The sequence below is a fragment of the Protomyctophum bolini genome (assembly GCF_963924005.1).
Source record: "Protomyctophum bolini genome assembly, chromosome: 2".
In the NCBI taxonomy this organism is placed as follows: Eukaryota; Metazoa; Chordata; class Actinopteri; order Myctophiformes; family Myctophidae; genus Protomyctophum; species Protomyctophum bolini.
Window position 1 is genome coordinate 14,266,516 of NC_137863.1, and position 22,378 is coordinate 14,288,893.

At 44.8% G+C, this 22,378-nt stretch overlaps 1 protein-coding gene across 1 annotated transcript; it reads right to left on the minus strand.

The window, feature by feature from the left end:
- Window positions 1–633: 633 nt before the first annotated feature.
- Window positions 634–22,123, minus strand: wnt4 (wingless-type MMTV integration site family, member 4). The gene is made up of 6 exons (XM_080780779.1): window positions 21,490–22,123; window positions 4,103–4,184; window positions 3,613–3,766; window positions 3,156–3,287; window positions 2,587–2,729; window positions 634–1,457 (listed from the first exon to the last, which is right to left on the minus strand). The coding sequence occupies exons 1-6, from the start codon at window positions 21,564–21,566 to the stop codon at window positions 987–989; spliced, it is 1,059 nt and encodes a 352-aa protein (XP_080636905.1). The 5' UTR covers window positions 21,567–22,123; the 3' UTR covers window positions 634–986.
- Window positions 22,124–22,378: the final 255 nt, after the last annotated feature.

The following is a 22,378-nucleotide window of genomic DNA, read 5'->3' on the forward strand; positions in this document are numbered from 1 at the left end:
CAGTGGTCTGTCACCATGACACTGATAACCAAAGCGATACAGTAAGATACAAAGGAAGAAAGATGAATGCATATAGCAACCTGTGTAGGCCTACAGTACACGTTGCTGTGTGTGTGTGTGTGTGTGTGTGTGTGTGTGTGTGTGTGTGTGTGTGTGTGTGTGTGTGCGTGTGTGTGTGTGTGTGCGTGCGCGTGTGCGTGTGCGTGTGTGCGTGTGTGTGTAGTTGGAGCAGCATCAAAACAATGCAGCGTTGGTAAAAAGAAAAAAGAAAGGCGGCCACTTTGACGTTGACAGCAACTGAACCTCAGCACAACATATAGTCATGTACACTTGGACCGCGAATTGAATCGTGTGAATAAAAAATAAAAGTATTTTCTTGCGTTCCTTTCGTTTGTTTGAGCGTCGCCTGGAACCCACACAACAGGCTTAGCTCCTCCCTTTGACATCCGACGTTTCTCCAGATGAGTCCCCGAAGCAGCAGCAAGATCAGAGGGCAGACTGCCCTCCTCTACCCCCCCCCCCCCCCCCCCCCCCCCCGAAAAACCCACCTCCATCCTCCCCTCTGGTCATCAGTCTATCCCACCCCCCACCTTCCTACCCCACTCTCCACAAAACCAAATAAGTTAAAGCATTACAAAAATAAGAAAAGCATCAACAACAACAACAACGAACATCTAAAGTGTGAGAGTGAGGGACGGAAAAATGAGAGAGAAAGAGACGTTCTCCTTATATTTACATATTCGCCTGTAGGTTATTGTTGTTGTTTTGTTTTTTTGGTTGTTTTTGTAGGAAATCCCATGCATAACGTATCAATATCCTTTATGATGGTATAGAATGAACAGCACTGCCTAGGACCTCTGTCTAGTTGGTGCCAGTCTGTCAGTCTATCTGCCAGTCTGTCCACTCCCACTCCTCCTGACCAGTAGCTTGGTGTGGGGGTTTCCGTGTGTGTACATGGGCGTGAATGTGCCCCCCCACACCACCCGTCACCGGCAGGTATGCATCTCTACCATTTTGCGGCACTGTTTGCACTTGACGTAGCAGCACCAGTGGAACTTGCAGCTGCACCTGTCCACCACCTCCACCTCCTCCGTCTGGAAGCCGCGGCCGCAGCACATCAGCTCGCAGCCGTCGATGGCCTTGGAGGTGCGGTTGCACTGGCGCCCCGCCGTTCCCAGCATGCCCGGCGTGCGCGGGTCAAAGTCACAGAAGTCCGGGCTGGGGTCCAGGTAGACCAGGTCTTCGTCCGTGTGCGGCTTGAACTGCGAGTTGCGCGGCACCAGCACCTTTGTGGTGCCCACCTTGCGCTGCTCCACCTCGGTGGCCCCGTCGAACTTCTCCTTGATGACGTTGCCCACCTTGCGGAACGGCGGCATGGCCTTCCAGCATGTCTTCACCTCGCAGGAGCCCGACACGCCATGGCACTTGCACTCCACACGCATGTGCGACAGGATGGCCTTATAGTGGAAGAGCCCAGGAGACATTGGGTTAAGTAATGGCAGCAGTTCATTTACGGGTTTCCTGAAAATACATTAACTGAATAACAGGATTATTATTATTATTATTATAGTACTTATAGTCACAATAATATAACGTAATAAGTTGTATAGAACAATTCAAAGTACTTCACATGAAATCTGAAAACACTACATAAAATGAACTAAATATTCAAAAGTATGTTTAAAAGTGATGTAAGTATGCCTTTGTCAAGAAGTTAAAGCTCTATATTCTGATCGCAATCATTACGATAGTGTGTGTTCAGTAACAATAATCTCTCCAATTCTTTAGTGAACAGAAATGTACAGCTCTCTAATCAAGAGAGAAAACTTTACAGGTCTATAATCAGGAACGATAACAATTTTGTCTGTATACAAAAAAGACAAAATTGGAACTTCAACAGGAACTGGAGCACATAAAGGTGAAGCTGATAAATTATCTTTGTGAAGTTCTCTCTCCTGATTGGATAAAATTGGTATCTTGATCTGAAAATGTATTTTCTGTTGACTAAAAAGCTGGAGAAATGGGGAGACACAAAGGAAGAGTCATGAGTTGAACTGGTTTATTGAGAGTATTGTGAACATGAAAATGTAATATGAGACTGTGTTATGTGTACTTGAATACTGACTGCTTCTGTTCTGTCTGTTCCAGTGTGTTCGGGAAAAAGAGTCACCAGGCTACCAGAGCACCATATATTGGTCTGGACTGGACCACAGTGAAATGGCCAGGGGTTGTTTAAGTTATGTATTGGAGCTGCTAATGATAATGGAATATGTGGTTTATCTGGCAATAGTGGGCATAATTGATATTTACTTACTGGTGTAGTGATATAGATTTATAGGCTCATGTGATGTGGGTTATGTGGGGTTCAGAAGTGTTGCATGGTTAACCGGTAATATGGTAGAGTCTGCACTGATTGTTTCAGCTGCCTATAAAAGGCTGCCAGGGAGCACACACCCACTCAGTGTTGGATTCAGTGAGAGGGCTTAGTGGAGCTGCACACCAACATGCCCCATTTGTTTGCTGCGTGTATCATGCCATTTCCCATGCTGTGATTTTTAAATGATGGGGCCAGTAGCTCTTAGTTACCTTCCGGCCAGCCTCGTTGTTATGGAGGTTCATCAGGGCCCGACTGGAGGATTGGCCCTTACTCCTTTCCCTCACGTCCACAAAGGACTGGGAGAAAGCTACTCCATACGCAATGTTATCACTGCAGCCTGACCACTGGAAGCCTACATAGAGAGAGAGAGAGAGAGAGAGAGACGTTGCATTTCACTGATTGTATTGAGAGACAGACAGAAAAACTCAGACAATCAAGCAGAGGATTCAATCCTGGTCCAGATGGATGTTAGCTTGGAACCTCACTCTACGCTCTTAGCTCCGAGAAGAGGTTCCGTATCAGGATATGCCTGCATCAGTAGAACAGGGGTTGAGCCGTCCAAAAACAGTGCCGAAAACCCTTTTCGCAGTATCGTCTCCAAAAAGTAAAGATATTTCTGGCTAAGATTGCATTGGGAAAACATGGTACTGGCTGACTTCATAAGCTTTGTAAGCGGTTGTTTCACCCCTGTCCCCAGATAGCATCAGCAACATGTGAGTTGAAACTTTAAATGTAAGCCTCAAACATTGAATATTGAGTTGGAGTTGAGTTGAGTTACCCTCTGGACTGACTCCATGGACGTTACGGTCACAGCCGCATTTCTCCAGCTCTCCACTGCTGCACGCCCTGGTGACGGCAAACGCCACGCTAGCGGCTGAGATGGCATACACGAAGGCGGCCTCACGGGTGCCTGTCAGAAAACACAAACAAGCATAATTATGAACTTGTGGCTAATTCACAGCTGAGCACCAACACCTTCTGAATACCCCCAACATTTCGTTTGCATTGCAACTACAAATACAATATAGTGATATAGTGGCTGCAGGAGAGGCTAGAACAGTGCCAGTGAGTTATCATAATGATTATAATATTGGTTGTAATAGTCCAGATCAATCCCTAACCCTTCAAAGTTCTTTGGAGCAACATATCAAACCCCTGATGTTGGGGTTTGTTGGGGCAGACAGAGGTTGCTCTGAGTATTAGCTCAACACCTGACACGATATATTATATCTTACCCTGGGTGACCACCTTGCCAAATACGGGCATGGTCTCGAGAGTGGAGCAGTTCCACCGCCTGTTTCGGAACTGGTACTGACATTCATCTATGGCCAGCTGGGCCCCACGACGCACAGCATCCATTACCTCAACACTGCGCTTACAGATCTGCACCTGCATGTGAGCACAGAGAAACAGCTTCAGTGTGATGCTGGACATATATATCCATGCAGACAGTATCAAATACTGACTATTGAAATGTAAACGACACAATTTGTTTATTTTTGGACCACAATTCTCATACAAGACGATTCTAAGATGACCCAATCCTATTGTCCATAGAGAAACACTTCTGTGGCCCAGGCCATGAGCGAGTAACGCCAGGACTTCCGTGCTCATATAGCTTCATGTCACTGGCTTCCATTGAACTTTAATCCTAGTCTGTAGCTTTGACGCCGCTCGTGTGAATGCATATTAAGTTAACGTGCTGAGGAGGGAGAGTGTGTGTACCTGTCTCTGGATGAGACCTCGCAGTCTCTCACATGTCTCCTCATCACTGATGCTTCCCACAGAGGACAGCTTGGCCAGGTACCTGACACAGAAACACAGCACAGCAGCATTATGTAGCGTTAATATGCAGTCCTACATGAAGATAACCTTGTTAACCCAATAATTTAACAACGTTTCCCCCCCAGATTGATTTCAGCTGTTTCATGTGATGATAAGATAGAGAAGGGCAAAAGGGATGCAAATTGATCATAATTTATTGGTCATATTCAAATTCCTGACACAAACAAGAAGGTATTTTTCCTATACTGTGATACTGTATCATCATGAATGTTCTAGACTCGGTCAGAGACTTTAGGCTTCAGAGGGGATCGAGATCAGAGGGTAAAAGTCGAGATCAATGGCTAACAATGGATAAGTGCAGTTTGTTACCAGTAAGAATAATGTTTGTGGCCTAGGCCAGCCGAGCGGTCCAGCCTGGTAATCCAGGCTGACAGTGTGTCGCGGGTTCGAGTCCCGAGCCCGACGACCTTTGCTGCGTGTCTCCCTCTCTCTCCCCCTTTCCTGTCAAACACTGTGAATCTATCAATAAAGGCAAAAAATCCCCTAAAAAGTATTTAAAAATATATAAAAAAGAATAATGTTTGTGTCAGTGAATGGGTTCCCGAGTACTGGCTCTGCGAGAGCTTGATTTAGGTGAGTCGAGCGTTTTCACAACAACACCATTGTTCCTATAGCGGAGCTGGCCAGAGGTGTGAGGCTAGGTTCCCATGACGTTGTGAGAATGTATTGTCAAACTCTCTCTGCTTGTGAGGACGCTGAGAGGAGGAAAAGTGGCTTATCACCCAGACCACCTTTAGGGCAGACAGGTCAGGGAGATATATAAGCGCATACGCACACAATCAGAGATGGGAGAAAATGACATCCGTCTAGTTGCCCTGAGACAGACACACACGCACGCACACACCTCACCTCACCTCCTTCAGTCTCGTATCTGCAGTGTGAACCTCACCTTACAGAAATAGGCTGTCTCATAACTTAAGCCAACTACAGCTCTCCCACAGAGGAAATGGGTCTTGATTACTGCACTGCTATAGCTATAGCAACTCTCAGAATGGGTGAGTGAGTGATCAGTGATGTGAGAACATTCTTGGAGGAGTCTGGCACTGGAAGGTGTTCTGCATGAAACTAAGGGACACACGTTATGCCCACCTGGTCCCAACTGCCTTCACTAATGAATACCAAAATAGTGAAAATACATTTAGCACTCATTATATCCACACATGACACACACACACACACACACACACACACACACACACACACACACACACACACGCCCGCATCACACACACACATGAGAGTGCGCACACACGCATGAGCACACGCAAGCACGCGCACACACACACACACACACACACACACACACACACACACACACACACACACACACACACACAACACCCTCTCATCTCCTCCTCTTCTGATAATTGCTGCCTCTCCATTTCTCCCTTCCTCCCTCTCTCCAAGTATGTCTTTCCCTCTCTCTTTCTCACTCTGGCTCTTCTGTACCTTTCCTCTAATCCAGACAGTGTCACCATTCACCACTCAGCGCTATGATAACCTGGGTCCCCACCACTCAACCCACATCACAGCACTATGATAACCTGGGTCCTCACCACTCAACCCACATCACACTATGATAACCTGGGTCCTCACCACTCAACCCACACTATGATAACCTGGGTCCTCACCACTCAACCCTCATCACACTATGATAACCTGGGTCCCCACCACTCAACCCACATCACACTATGATAACCTGGGTCCTCACCACTCAACCCACATCACACTATGATAACCTGGGTCCTCACCACTCAACCCACATCACACTATGATAACCTGGGTCCTCACCACTCAACCCACATCACACTATGATGACCTGGGTCCTCACCACTCAACCCACATCACACTATGATAACCTGGGTCCTCACCACTCAACCCACATCACACTATGATAACCTGGGTCCTCACCACTCAACCCACATCACACTATGATAACCTGGGTCCTCACCACTCAACCCACATCACACTATGATAACCTGGGTCCCCACCACTCAACCCACATCACACTATGATAACCTGGGTCCTCACCACTCAACCCACATCACAGCCACATTTCAACCTCACATCCTCTTGTCAACCTCAGGGATGACCTCACTCGCTCGCTCAGTCACAATATCCAAGCAATATCTCCAAATGATAAATACTGAAAAAAGGATACAAACAAGTCGATAATCGACTAGACCAGCTCAGTGGCTAGAGTGTCCACACTGAGCTTGGGGGGTTGGGCTTTAATGCCAGGTCGGGTCATACCAAAGACTATAATTGGCATTCAGCATCAAGGGTTGGTAGAGGGTACTGTATGTCCCTGCAACATACAAGAGTTATGTCCAACGGGTGTACTTGTACATCATGGCTGGTGGGGATGTACTTTACTTGTACATATAAGAGCCACGTGGCTCAGGACCCATTGATTCCCAAGGCTACGTAGTCAATACTCTGGGATGCAAATGTAAAAGTCCCCATCTACCGATTATTGGTCATGATGTTACCCTGACAATCAACTAACAACCAATATCCTGACAACCTTAATGGTCAAAGGAAAGCAGAACAACTTTCACCCCAGTCAGGAATCTGTTATGAGGACAAACCTGGAGTCAAGTTAGGACTTTTATACCCAGCTAAGCTTCAAGTGACGCACAACGGAACCAAGAAAGCTTTTACTGATCCAGAGGAAGCCTGTGTAGTCCTTCTTCGGGCCAGGAGAGAATTTACTGTTTTCCCACAAACACACTCGTACAGTAGCCTATACAGTATGTGCAAGAGAGACGAGGTAATGAATCAATAAGACCCCACGGCACGCCGTCCGGCTAGCTTGGCAGCCTAGGTGCCCAGACGGTTGAGCTAACCGTCCAGGCCATGGATTTGTGCTTTAATAAGAAGCTTTTGTAGCAAATTACAAATGACTGTAAAGCTACTCTGGGGATTAGGCAGTTCATCACTAAGTGATTAGCTAAGATTAGAGGGTTATTTGTGTTAACATTTGTTTTGTTATTTGTCTGTTGTAAGATGATTTATTCAGGATTGAATATAGATAACTGATAAGGTGGGTAGGAGCTAGCCTGGGAGGACAGGTTATGTGATGCTACTTTATTGCATCTTATTTATACTTTTTGTAATCTGTGTTTTACGATTGTTTTGGGAAAAAAGGAAGAGCACATCGTGAGTCAGTTGTACCCTACATGCACCGTATGTTTGCTGAACTGCTGAAAAAATATATCTGAAAGAAAAATGTATGAGAGTGGGCACGCCGGGCAGAGTTCACAAATGTGCGACAAAAAGTTAGACAAAAGACAAATAACCTTAATCAGTCCTTTCTTGGGAAAATGGGCTTTGACACTGCATAAATGCTCATGTGTGATGGTGAGGACAGACAGAGACTTAATTGTTTGGTCACTTTGGTGGTGTCCACAAAAATGCTAATAAAAAATGCTAGTAAAGCTAGTAAAAAAGAATGCTAAATAATTACTTTATTGAACAACGACAATGTTTCGATCTTGATAGATCTTCGTCAGGTCAGTATGGTATATGGCTGTTATTCTCCACAAATCCTAATCTTTCTGCCCCCTATGCCCGTGGCCGTATGCATGTGAGATACGGAATAAGTACAACGATTTGGGTTGAGTTCAGTGCGATCACAGAGTAAGCATGGGTTTACATCTAAGCCATGTGCACTGTTTGATCCCTCCCCCCCACCTCTGTTGTGATCCGTAGCCTTGGGCAGGCTGCAGTGTTTGGGTCCACTCAGCCAGCTGGGAGAGTGTCAGAGACTGATAAAGAAAAGGCCATGAGAACAGACCTCAGCAATAACACTGCAAACACACTAAAGGAACATACCCCTACCAGCCCTTCCAGACCACTGATACCACACACATACACGTGTATCTGTGTGTGTGTGTGTGTGTGTGTGTGTGTGTGTGTGTGTGTGTGTGTGTGTGTGTGTGTGCGTGCACACACACACACACACACACACACACACACACACACATACAGCTGGATGGCACACACAGCTGGATGGCCCCGATGATCCCGGTGGCCTGACATTCACCCTGGAAACATTTAATAAACATCGGATAAGCTATTTTCCAGGTGATTTTGTTGTGTGTATGCGTGGGAAGAGTTCAGTGTGTGCGTGTTTCTCTTTTATCTGTTCATTCTGGAGTATTCTCTGGGCTTCCCAGACCAAGATTTGCAAGGACAATACAGTACAGTACACTCTCTTCCTCTCCTCTCCTCTCCTCTCCTCTCCTCTCCTCTCCTCTCCTCTCCTCTCCTCTCCTCTCTTCTTCTCTCATGGACAGCATCAGGCCTGTAATGGTTGCGTGCTTGGTGCTTCCATTTCAGAGGCCTAAGCCCAGTGGAGCCAGTGGTGTTGTGAGGTCTGCAATGTGTAATGCAACACAAACACACAGCGGCCCACCAACGCACCACAACTCCAGGTGGATATTCCTCCTGCTCAGAGCACATCCTTTAGCTTTTGTGGGGCCCTGAGCAAAGAATCCCTCAACTCAGGGGGTCTACCTACCCCCAGTGTGCATGGTGGAAAATAGCTAAATACCCTTATACTCAAGAACTAATATGACCTGCTATTTTCAAAATACGTTTATACAGTTGAAAACTTGAAATGGGACATTCTGCATATTGAGTACTTTTATCTTTGGTACTTCCAAGTACATTTTGAAGCAAATACTTTTCTACTTTTACTCAGTACATTTAGAATTCCGGAATTTTACTTGTAACAGAGTATTTCTATTATTGCAGTTAAGTCAAAAAGTGAGTGAGTATACTTTTTCCCCACGGCATAGATGGCTGGTGTTTGGACAGTGTAGGAGAGCGTACAATTGACACAGTGGCAACGTGCCTCAGCAGAATCTACAGTAAAAACACTGTTGCCCAAAATAAAGCTTCTCACGCAAGAGTGACCCCCCCCACCCCACCCCCACCCACTTTTTACCCCTCCATGCAGAAAGTCAACTTCACATAAACGCTGGTGTGCACTGTAGCGCCTCACTGCTTCTCCATCATCTCTAATGTGTATTTATGTGAAAATATCCTGTCGTTTACCTTTCCAGCTCTGAGTACACAGGAGAGGTACACAGTGAGAGGTAAATATAGCGTGGATGGGAAACGCCAAGAAGAGCACAGTGAGGAAGATTCTAAGAAACATCTTGGCTTTCTTGAGGGAGTAACTCATCCATGGCCCGGCCTGCATGGTGGTGACATTATGTGCACGCAGAATCGCAGATGCAGAAGGGACACACGCACACACACGCGCACACGCGCACACGCACACACACACACACACACACACACACACACACACACACACACACACACACACACAGACAGAGAGCGCATAATCCCTTCCTTGAAACCAACATATACAGTGGACCCACTGACCAAGTGGTCTGTATTTACTATTATGTCACATTGTTTGTCACGCAGGCTGTGTGTGACCTAAGCTCACCTCTTGTGTCCCCCTCTCACTCTGCATTGGACACATTAGTCATGCCTAGTGTGGCCTGTAGAGGGCAATCTGATCTCATTTTCCCCCTTAGGCCATATTACACATGCACCCCATATACACACATGCACCCCAGTGCTCACTTTAGACAGAGAGGAATATATCTTGTGTTCTTATAGTTTATTGAGATCAGAAGATATCGGTAAATGATTCATTATCAAAATAAACGAAGACATTACCAGGAAGACTTTGTTATGGCTTGATTGTGTCAAAAGTTGTTTGATGTATATGTAATGTGACAGCTTCTTTGGCAGATGATGGGCACTGACATGGCAGTTGTCTATTAGACCTACTACTATATGGTACTCGCCGCGTGCTAATCTGTGATCAAAGTCAAACTGTACCCGGTCGTTCGCTGGCTTCCCACCGCTGTCTAAACTCACACAATCATGACCATAATTATATTTTGTAATTTTATCTTGCTGTGATGAGAAAACAACTTAATGTAATGACGAGTTAATTTATTCTCAACAGAACAAAGGATAAATTGTCCCCTCCGCAATGCCTACTGTGTCGACCATATCAGTTTATCTTGCCATTCCTCTCTCTGTCTACGTTTGGAATGGAGCTGGCCTGGTCATAATTAATAATCATAGTCTCCAGGTGCACAGCAACAGTAACAGAGATTCCAGTGAATCTGCAAGAGTGATTATTTTTTTCTTTTTTTAAGCTTGTACAGTATGCACTATGCAGCCATACAGAGTCTTAAGGACTGCTTGACGTATGAACATCAAGCTTTATTCGACATGTTCACAACATGCACACATTATGACACTATACACACTGAAGGGTGCTCCTAATCATCATTGTGTGAAGCACACATATGCATTTGGCCACGGGCCCCTATCTTAAAATATCTTGTGCCAGGGACGCATTGTAGCTTGTAGATCGGCTATATTTCAAATATATAGCCGATGTAAAGGGTTAAAGTGATTTTGATGCTATATTACCTCACTTTGCCGGGGACCCCCTGGAATCCCCTCAAGGACCCCTGGGGGGGTCACCGGACTCCACTTTGAGAACCACAGGGTAAGGTAAAAGATTATAGTGGGTAATTAGCAGAGAGATAAAATGAGGAATTGATGAAAAGAATGTATAAGAGCGGAAAGGTGCAGAGAAATGAATGTGCAGCTGCAGTGCTGACCCAAACTCACTGGCAAACTGAACCTGTTGACCCTACTGTAAGCCTCAGACTCCGTTTATGGGTGCTGAAGCCCTCAGACTCCAAACCAACACAACCCATAGCGTTGTGTCTACTTAATGTTAGCAGCCTGAAAGCTGGACTAAAGTGAAGACTTAACATGCAGGCAAAAAGTCAAATTTCTGGTCTAATTCCTAACTAAGGTGAGAGAACATGTTACTCCAGTTTTAGCTTCACTGCATTGGCTTCCGGTTGTTTTTAGGATTGATTTAAAAATAATTGTACTTGTTTATAAAGCTCTCAATGGTCTCGCACCTTCCTATACCTACAGTACATGACAGCCTGCCTAAATATGTCCCAAACGGCCCCCTCAGTTCTTCCACTGCTGGCCTGCTCGATGTGTAACTAAAAAACACAGTGAAGCAGCTTTCTGCTTCTACGGGCCGACGGCGTGGAACAAACTCCCACTATACCTTCGACAGGCAGCCTCTGTAGACATTTTTAAAGCACAGCTCAAGACCTACTTCTACACTCCTTGTTAAATTCCTTGTTATTCATGCCCTCACTGTATTGCATTACTGCTATTATTTTAATGTTTTATACGTTGCTTTCCTTTTCATTCTTTCTCCATTGCTCTGTAAAGCACTTTGAGCTGCATTTCATGTCATGAAAGGTGCTATTATTGTGGTATTATTATTGTTATTATTAGTCTTCAACTCAGTGACACACTGACTTACGGTTTATGAATACAGTCAATAATGCACAGATGTATTTCTCAGTGTCATTCTCATTAATTTGCTTTAATTTGGCCATAATAATTTTTATTTAAAAGTATTGCTGTTTTTATAGTGGATGTTGCATTTGAGAGAAAAACAAAAGCATTTCTCTGAGGTTAAAATTTGAAAAGAAATGCAGAGGGAAAACAAATCCCATTTACTGATCACGTATAGGTCAACACATGTATACAGTATATACTTTGGTATACATGTATACTTTATATACTTTGGTGTTCCCCAGAGGTCAATACTTGGTCTGCTCCTTTGTTTCCCTCTACGGCGTAGAGAGTCTACGCCAAATCTCTTGCCAAAAATAGCTGATGGATATTATTGTCAGCTTGTAAATCTTTTGGTTTCGCAGAATTTTCACCCCAGAATAGCGATGCTAGGTTTCATACGGTTAATCTTGCCTTCCGGACGAACTAACGTAATAGGATGAAGAATGCCAATACCTGACAATGGATGAAAAAATAAGAAGAAAACTCTGCTGACATTGTTGGCAGTATGACCCTGGGGCGGGGGCCATTGTGTAAGGGACTAGGTGGATCTAATAGAGAGCCATAATGCTTTAAATAGCCTCACTGTCATGTATTCAATTACACACATACAAAGTAAAAGGTAGGCAGGGACGGGGGAAGGTGGTGGGGGACAGAGTGATGCCTAATTCATACTCCGTTGCACGATGGCGTCGCATGCCGAAAATAGTCAACCTACAAGCTCACAACAACGCGCCGTGGATGCGTCAACGCCATTGTGGATTTGGCTCGTTTTTGTGAGTTTTTAGGTCTGTTATTATGGGTGAGCGGCGATGCTGCCTTACGACGAAGTATATGACTTGGGCCTGGAAGGGAAAAAGGGAGCACTTGATGGAAAGACATGAAAGATATAGAGACGAGTGGATGCGAGGGTTAGTATCTGGAATTATTTCAGAAATTGACAAGCGGCTGTAGAGAGGAAGGGGATGTGATGGAGGGGTGAAAATGAAAGGAATCCAATGAATGTGTCCCTGCTTGGAGAGATGACAGACGATGGAGAACAATTATCACAATTATTGTGCAGTCAGAGGTTTTTGCCACTCTGGGAAGTGTGTGTGTTTGTGTGTGTGTGTGTGTGTGTGTGTGTGTGTGTGTGTGTGTGTGTGTGTGTGTGTGTGTGTGTGTGTGCAAGCATGTATGTGCATGTGTATGTGTGCGTGTGTGTGAGCGCATGTGAGAGAAAGAGGGTTGTGGTGTTGGCAGAGTGTGTTATTTTTAGGGGGAAATGAGCTCTAGTGGAGCCAGCAGCATATAAATATACCCAGACACACGCGTGGGCACACGCACACACACAAACACATATACACACACACACACACACACACACACATTTGGGAAAAGAGGCAATAAAAGCCGTGAAATTAACCTCCTGCCTGGTGTTAGAGTCGTGGCCCCAGAGCAGTATAGAAACTGTGGCGTGTGCGTGTGTGTGTGTTTGGCATGTTTGGTACTAGAATTTCGCCGGCCTTCGGCCGGCGAATCCTAGTTACATTGCAGCACAATATGGGAAGAATGAAATTGCGAGTTGACAGACTCCACTTCATGTTTCAGCTGTGTTTTTAAACTCAGTAGTGTGCCCTGCACATGTAGTAACGGATGGGTTATAAATTATTATAATAACAGAAAGTGTTTTTTATTTCTCATAAATACGCAAACATGGTGAAACAACTACAGTCACAGAGAGCAGTGGCAAGGTAGCTGCTGCCTGCTAACGATGCAAACAACAGCCTTGCCTGTCGTGTGTGTGTGTGTGTGTGGGGGGGGGGGATAGCACTAATTTTCGACATTTTACTGTGTCATAAATATTTACATCTGTAGCCTATATTGTGATTACATTTGACCGTACATTTGACTCTTGTGTTATATTCTTGTGAAATATTCAGTAAAGTATTGTGGTGAAATATTCACCCCAAGTTGATAAGATATGCAGAGAATATAATACCAAGAAGCCCCAGTTTGAAATGCATTAGGCCACAGACCCCCATTTGATACCATTTGCTCTCTGGGAAAATCAGGGTCCATTTGGTTCCATTTGTATGCTCTTGGAGTATGATGACTGTGCTAACAGTATTATCATCAAATATGTCTCAGTTTGAAGATTCAAAAAAACATATTTCATATGTGTGAGCTTGTAAAGTCGAACGTTCAACCTAGAGACAGTGTTGCCAAGTCTGATCATTATAAGCTACTTTGGACTTGTTTATCTATTGGTAGTCCTTGACATGGAAATGTTTGAGTTCCACTGCTCTGAAACAACATTAGACAACAAAGTGTGACAGTCAACACTATAATTGATTATTTTAAGACTAATTTCCGGACCATTTCTGATTTACCTACTTTGAACTGGCCTATTAACATTTTTATAGACCTGGTTGCTTGTTTCACTCTCACATCCACGATATGTGGCAACCCTGGTCCCTGGTTTGTTTTGCGTGTGGATGTTGTTTTGTGTTGCTGTAGCATCTTTAGCACAGTATCTATCACAGGGTGCAGCAGCTGCTGCTGTCATGAAAACGCAAGTTTCTGTCCCAGAAGCTCACGTTAGGTCTGCGCACACTGTACGTTGCTATGGCAAGCTGTCATCAAATGCTGCTAACGTTGTGGTCAGCACTGTTAGCATGTGTGCTATCAGGCAAAAGCTGAGATAGATATAAAACTACTGGCCAAAATGTCATACAAAACACAACCCCTCAAATCGGAATGTGATTGTGACCTACAGACCATCATGATTTGCTTGCTGGACCTATAAATAATTTATTTGCATTAAATTGCCACTCGCCTTAGCCTGCATGCCTATTCCTGTGTGTCTCTGTGTGTGTGTGTGTGTGTGTGTGTGTGTGTGTATGTGTGTGTGTGTGCGCGTGTGCGCAAGACAGACGTGCGTGTGTGTGCAGGCTGAGAGCTGCTGACTGTGATTGACGTGTGAGCTGGATAAATCAGTGAGAGTTGGAAAAAGCGCACGCAGAGCCAACTCGCAGGCAGTGCCTCAGGCCAGATGCCTGAGAATCGGCACAGGATTCTCTGGGTCACCAGTGTTGGTGTGACACACACGGCTTCCACATTTAGCTTCATACTGGGTGAAAGTGGCGTTCCACAAATTATTTTTCCCCTCGGAATTCTTATTCACAATGAGATGGAGTTGAGGTGTTTGTGTTTGCTTGCTGGAGCTATAATTAATGTATTTGCATTAAATGTCCACTCGCGCATCGAAGTAAAAAGCAAGATGGCCGATTGTGAGACTGAAAAGTAGCTGTGGGGGCGGGCCTGGAGGGCCTATGAGAACACGGAGAAGTGTTGCCAGGTTTGCGAATTGTAAGCGAGTTGCAGTGTGTGTAAGTAGCGTGGTTAAAGTCCTTGTTTGTGCCGCTGTTGGGGCAACAGAACATGTCGTCCAGTTTCTGTCAACCGCTTTTGCACGTGACCAACTCCACAATTGTTAAATTAGATAGGTCCAACACACTGTATACGTTCAAACTCAGTCCACAACAGTGAAATCCTCAGTGTTGATTTGACCCAGAGAGTGTAATAATATACCCACTTGTTGTTGTTTTTCACCAGGGTAAGTCACATTTTCAAGTGGGCCCTGGGACATATTTCAGCAATACCAATGACCAGCAGTGGTTCCCTATGGAGACACAAAGGAGACTCTTTGTGTCTTCATAGGGAACCACTTCTGACGGTCATCAAATGATTGGCTTAGGAATGTGACAAGAACAAAACATATCCATGAATTTAAGTCTCCGTGAGGTGAGTAATCGATAGAAAAAAAGTATTGTTGTTGGGTGACCAATTAGGCCTATTTACAATCCTTGTATTAGGGTTTTCTACAATATGATTCTTCTCTGTCTTTTCTTACATGATGTATCTCTCTCTCGCGCTCTCTCTCTCTCTCTCTCTCTCTCTCTCTCTCTCTCTCTCTCTCTCTCTCTCAATGACTCCATCCATCCCAGTTGTCTCTCCATCCTGAACTGTGCTGGTTGATAAACCTGTCCCCAATGTGGCTGCCACTAAACCCCATACATTATTGGGGCTCAGGGCCCCAACAACGCCTGGCAGCGTGTCGCGGGTTCGAGCCCCGATCCCGACGACCTTTGCTGCGTGTCTTCCTATCTGCAAATAGGGTAGCTTAAGTATACAATAGTGCCTAAGTGGTTCATGTACATGTTTTGTAATAATAATCTAAATCTACAAACTCGCTTGTAACTAAATCACAATATTTGCCACTGAGATGTAGTGGAGTATCAGTAAATGGAAACACTCAACAGTAAAAGTGTGGTACATTGACATTGTGCTTCAGTAACAGTACCTGAGCAAATGCGCTTACTGGAAATATAACATGACACCACAGCAGGGATTTATTGTGTGTTGGTTCTTCCTTGAAATAAAAACGTCTGGGCTTCCGAGGCTAGTGTGTTGGTGATAGGTGTGTCGCCCATGAGCGTGCACATGTGTGTGAGGCGCCAGAGTGCAGTGCCATGCCAAGGTCTCGGCTGGCTCTGGTTACCCATCAGCTGCTATCTCTTTAGCACCTCGGTGCTGTTATCCCATGGCGTCTTGCTCTGAACTGAAGTCACTATAGCAATAAGCATGTCAATGAAATGCCTCAAAATAAATGCAATAACTTATTTTTATACTGCCTCTTTAGTTCTTCTTTAATACATTCTCTATACAAAGTGTTTTTATTTTTGCAGGGAGGGATGTATGAATAGAGCACACACACACACACACACACACACACACACACACACACACACACACACACACACACACACACACACACACACACACACACACACACTGTGGTCTGCATCTGGCTCAAATACTGACAAAATAATGTGCCTTGATATGAAAAGGGTATATGTTATAATTTATATTATTCTGAAAGACAAAATTGGTCAAAGTATGGGCCGGACACTATGCAGCACTGTGGCAGGTGATTTACAAAGTATAGATGGGCCGGAAACTGTACAGCAGGGATACTCAAATAGATTTACCTGTGGGCCACATTACAAAAATGGCAAGGGGCCAGGGGCCAGTAGATAAAATTACGACATTAATGATACTTGTTAACTTCTCTCTTTCAATTGCTTTATTTTCGCAAAATGTATCAAAGTACAATGTGTTACAATGTGTTACATTTTCTTGCATAAACACAAAGAGCTGTTTCCATAACTGCACAAATTATTGCACATAACATGAGTAGCTGTTATAATAACATAATAACATAACATGAGTAGCTCTTTGCCTGCCTGCCTGCCTGCCTGCCTGTCTGTCTGTCTGTCCATGAGTAGTTATTTGTCTGTCTGTCAATGAGTAGCTGTCTTACTGTCTGCCTGTCTATGAGTAGCTGTCTGCCTGCCTGTCTATGAGTAGCTGTCTGTCTGCCTGCCTGCCTGTCCAATTGTCCATGAGTAGCTGTCTGTCTGCCTGTCTGAGTAGCTGTCTGCCTGCCTGCCTAATTGTCCATGAGTAGCTGTCTGTCTGCCTGTCTATGAGTAGCTGTCTGCCTTCCTGCCTGTCCAATTGTCCATGAGTAGCTGTCTGTCTGTCTATGAGTAGCTGTCTGCCTGCCTGCCCAATTGTCTATGAGTAGCTGTCTGTCTGTCTATGAGTAGCTGTCTGCCTTCCTGCCTGTCCAATTGTCCATGAGTAGCTGTCTGTCTGTCTATGAGTAGCTGTCTGCCTTCCTGCCTGTCCAATTGTCCATGAGTAGCTGTCTGCCTGCCTGTCCAATTCTCCATGAGTAGCTGTCTGTCTGCCTGTCTATGAGTAGCTGTCTGACTGCCTGCCTGTCCAATTCTCCATGAGTAGCTGTCTGTCTGCCTGTCTATGAGTAGCTGTCTGCCTGCCTGCCAGCCAGCAAGTTGGTTAACAGAAAATAAATTGTTATGGCTGAGTAAAATAAAATACAATAAACACAATTTGCCTGAAAATAGATTACCCAGCTATGACCTTTTTCATGAAAAAAAATGAGTAGTGATATGGCTGACTGAGTAAAATAAAACAATCTACCTGAAAATAGATAGCTATAACTGAAGAGCAATTTCCGCAATTACCATTTCCGCAATTTCCAGTTCCGCAATTTCCTCAATTTCCATTTCCGCAATTTCCATTTCCACCATTTCCGCAATTTCCGCAATTACCATTTCCGCATTTCCGCATTTCCGCAATTTCCATTTCCACCATTTCCGCAATTACAATTTCCGCAATTTCCATAATTTCCATTTCCATTTCCAACTATTAATGGCAGCTGGGTTTCATCATTCAAATAAAATAGAATTCTGTCCGTTTAGCTATAAAATGATACACAGTATATGTCTTTCATTTGCATTGCATCTCCCCCCCCCCCCCAAGCTTTTATTTTCGTTCGAGTAATAGTACAACTCTAATAGTATTACTTATAATAATGTAATTAAAGATAACTTCATTCAGATTTATTTGTTTTTATTTCATTTTCCAGATTTTTTTTTCTTCTTTTTTTTTAGATTTTCATTGGTGGGCCTGTCATAATGGTCCCGCGGGCCTGATGTGGCCCGCGGGCCTGAGGTTGAGTATCACTGCTGTACAGCACTGTGGCAGGTGATTTACAGGACACTGTGCAGGTGATTTACAAAGTATAGATGGGCCGGACACTGTACAGTGTACAGCACTGTGCAGGTGATTTACAGGACACTGTGCAGGTGATTTACAGGACACTGTGCAGGTGATTTACAGGACACTGTGCAGGTGATTTACAGGACACATGTGCAGCACTGTGCAGGTGATTTACAGGACACATGTGCAGCACTGTGCAGGTGATTTACAGGACACATGTGCAGCACTGTGCAGGTGATTTACAGGACACTGTGCAGGTGATTTACAGGACACATGTGCAGCACTGTGCAGGTGATTTACAGGACACATGTGCAGCACTGTGCAGGTGATTTACAAAGGGAAGGTAGCTTGTCAGTAGCTGCTTGTTCTTTGAAAACAGCATGGATGGCTCAAAATAACAGTTACTCAACTCTCAACATCTCAAAGGTGATGAGCCATCAACTTGTAAATAAATGAGCATATCTAGCCTATACTTTCCCCAGGGCTTATATAGTTCTAAATACATAAATCAACTGCCACAAAGCTGCAAGAATCAGGTCAGATGCACTGCTGTCTTCTGTCTGACTTTTTTTCTTTGAAGGATGCCAGATGTAATCCCTTTGCTTTAGAGGAGCTCAAATGAACAATTAGGCTACTGAATAAAGCATGATTTATATCCTTGTTGCGAGCAAGAGGAGCTCATCATGAGATGTAAGCTTGTAGGCTATATAGGCCTATACACGCTTACATCTCTCTCTGGCCCTATCTGCTATATTTTCGGTCACAAATGTCACATCTGTTTTAACTTGAAATGAGACTGCTTCACGAGGATTCATGTGCTATTCTGCCAGCTGCGTATTTGTATTTTGAAATAATAGACCCATTCCAACATAACTCATTACTGACTGTCTCCCTCGCTCATATATGCCCATAGCATTGCAGCACCATGCATGCATGCAGCCACTGCCAGCCAGTCGTGGAGCTGCTCGGGAAATGGGGCTGCAGGCACGCACACAATCACATGCAGGTGCACCACATGCATGCACTGAGAGGAGGAGGACGGGAGGAAGGCGCTGACACGATGGACACAGTAAAAGCAATATCCGACCAGGCTGGAATACATCATTTTACGCAGCGTGCTATCCCCCCCCCCCCCTCCCTTTTTATAGCTTTTGTTTCCTTTCAGTTCAGTTCATAAAAGTATTCAAATCACACAAATTATTAAATAACGTAAATTACCCGCTGGCTGACAGCATAGGTCGTTGGATTAATTGGACATTATTTTACAAAATATAAAAAAATAAGCATTCATCATAACCTCATTAACTATCACCATAAGCCGTCTCCTTATTTTCCTCTTATCCTTCTAATTAACCTACTTATGATGATGATGATGATGATGATTAGGCTTAATCATCATCATGATAGGCCTATTATTATTAGGCTATTATGTAAGGGATAATATCTGGCTAGGTGCACGCACTGCACGGTCATTGTCGGGAGATAATTCACCAGGGCAGGGAGTCACCCAAAAAACAGACCATCGAGGGCTAGGGACTGAGATTGAGTTGTGTGTCTTCTGTAAATATGATTGACAATTTTTAAAATGTGACGATTGTGATGATTGTGATCGTTTGTTATAAGGCTAGACAAAAGTGCACGCTCACAGGGATAAGCCACACAGAGAGGAAGAAATAACAAGTAGGCTATAAAAACCTGCACGCCAGGGTCTCTGAAAAGTCTGAATGTTCTCGCCAAACTTGAAATACTGCGTGCCGTCATACGTCTTCTTCCACTATTATGTTTGCCATATAGCCTAGGTAGGCTATATGTCAACATGTTTTTAGTAGGCCTTCAAAACGATTTATTGCATAAAACGATGCTCTTATATATGTCTACACCCCCCCCCTATACCTTACCTGCTGCCGTTGGAGAAGCGGCCAGCGGGCTAAGAAAGAGGAGCCACATGTTGAGAACTCCTGTGGACATTTTATCCCAACCAAATAATCCCATTCAACAGACTATATAGCAGCTATAGGCAACGTGCCCGCACATGTTGTGTCACCACGCCTTCTCGCTCCTCCTCGCAGAAACACCTGAGCCGTGCATGACACACAGTTCACGATTATTATTTGGGCAAGCTTTAATTTGTCACAGATTCTGACGAGAATATCATATGACACACAAGTTATTCGACTGTTATAGGCCACCTGGAGTGCATGCACGGAGCAAATCTGGTGATGTCGCAACTCGCAACATGGAAAGTCATAGGTAATAGGCTTCCTGCTTGCATTGCATAATCGTATATGCCTACTGTTTTGCAGTTTAAAACTAAGTCGTGGGGGGGCACATTTCAATTACAATTTCGATCAATGGTGTAAATTAAGTGCAGGGCTCCTGGGGGGAGTCGAAATGGACCCTCGGTCTGTATAGCTATATAACTCTCAGCTGGAACCATAATTTTGGTTTTTACTCTCAGAGTTATGGGTCCTTGACATAACCACTTTAAGCTTAAAATGATTTCAAACTATAGAAGTGAAAATGGCAGCAGAATAAGTTAAATAACTAAAGGAATGTAGCCTACAAACCCATACCTCCTCCCAATGTATAGAGCAGGCACGCACATGCGACCAACCCGACCGGCCCCTGAAAAGAGGTGGCTTTGCAGTAGCCTATAGCCCTATACACAACAATATCTATCCTTCTATTCTGGGCATGTGTTATAACCTGAACTGACACAATTCTGAATGGTCTCTTCTCTTCTCTTCTTTCAGGGCAAAACTCAACTCACCTCAACACCTCATGAACAAATAACAGGCTATAATGATAAGCCGGTTCTTGAGTGAGACCTTATCTGAACTAGAAAACAAACAAACAAATAAATAAATTAATTAATTAATTAAAAAAATGTCTAGCCTAGGCCTACTATATGGATGCGCCTAAGCACAGAGTGGCTAATTTAAGTATTGTTTCAGTGTAGTATACGACTGAGGATGGGCATAATTAGGTGGGACCACTGAGCTGCGACCTGTTGCCGTCTCAGTCTATACAGAAAGAGAGCGATGTTGAGGGATTCAGAGAGGATGAGGTCGGACACTGCGGGAGGAAGGTCGTGTCTGTCTGACTGAAGTGAAGACAACAACACGTGGATCTATGGATGTAGGCGGCGGAGGAGGAGAGAGCAGGGGAGTTAGTGAAGTGAACAGAGTGGGACTTACAACCAGTTACTGGCGTTGGCCGAGAAGAGCGCCAGGCAGAGCATCAGGAGGCACCGTAAAACATATTCCGCGGTCATGTCGAGTGCTGTACCGGGGAAGGAGAGGAGCGACAGCTCGGTGAGAGTTGACAGAAATAATCCTGGGGGTGAATGAAGTCGGCAGTCTCTCGCAGCGTCCCAGAAGCAACGTTAGGGGTCCAGAGCAGGGCAGCTTTTAATCCATCGTCACACATCCACCAAGCGAACATCCACCGGAGAGGTGGGCAGAGAGAAACGCGCAGCTTCACGGCTCGTCTCGTTCGTCCCCCGGGAAAGAAAGAGGGATGCTGCTAAAATAGGATCGAAACTGTCAGCCACGGTGGCGAACTTCAGTCAAACTGAATCGGGAACCTTCTTCCTCTTCTGCATATACTTCGTTTTCGCGTAACAGCACCGGGCGCACTTGGAGTGGCAATGAAATACATGAACCTGAGTCTCTCCCTCAGGTGACGGCTCTGACGGGCTATCTGCTGCGGGAACGCCGCCCCGGTCCATTCAGGCTGTGCTTATGATTTGGGTCCGCCACGTCCGCTGACTCCGCTCCCACTGATACACACATTCGCGTAAATACGCACGGGGTCCACTCCACGCCACGGTGTCTCGGTGCGTTAGACTCCTGTCTGTATGACAGAGGACAGAGTGTGTGTGTGTATACTGAGTACTGACTGCTTGAGGGGCGGCGCGACGCTATTGAGAGGTACGGGAGTGAGATGGGAGTGAGTTTTTTGGGGATGAAGGCGGGTTCAGTGCGTCGGGAAGGTAGTCAGTCTACGTGCGCGCGCGCTCGCGTGTGTGTGTGTGTGTGTGTGTTTGTGTGTGTTTTAGAGGTCTCCCGGGAGGATGCAATAGCA

Coding starts and splice junctions, on each gene's coding strand:
- wnt4 (XM_080780779.1), bottom strand. CDS start 21,566: ATGACCGCGGAATATGTTTTACGGTGCCTCCTGATGCTCTGCCTGGCG. Junction 4,185..21,489: donor GCCAACGCCAGTAACTGGTT/GTAAGTCCCACT, acceptor TTTCTGTGTCAG/GTACCTGGCCAAGCTGTCCT. Junction 3,288..3,612: donor TGGCAAGGTGGTCACCCAGG/GTAAGATATAAT, acceptor GTTTTCTGACAG/GCACCCGTGAGGCCGCCTTC.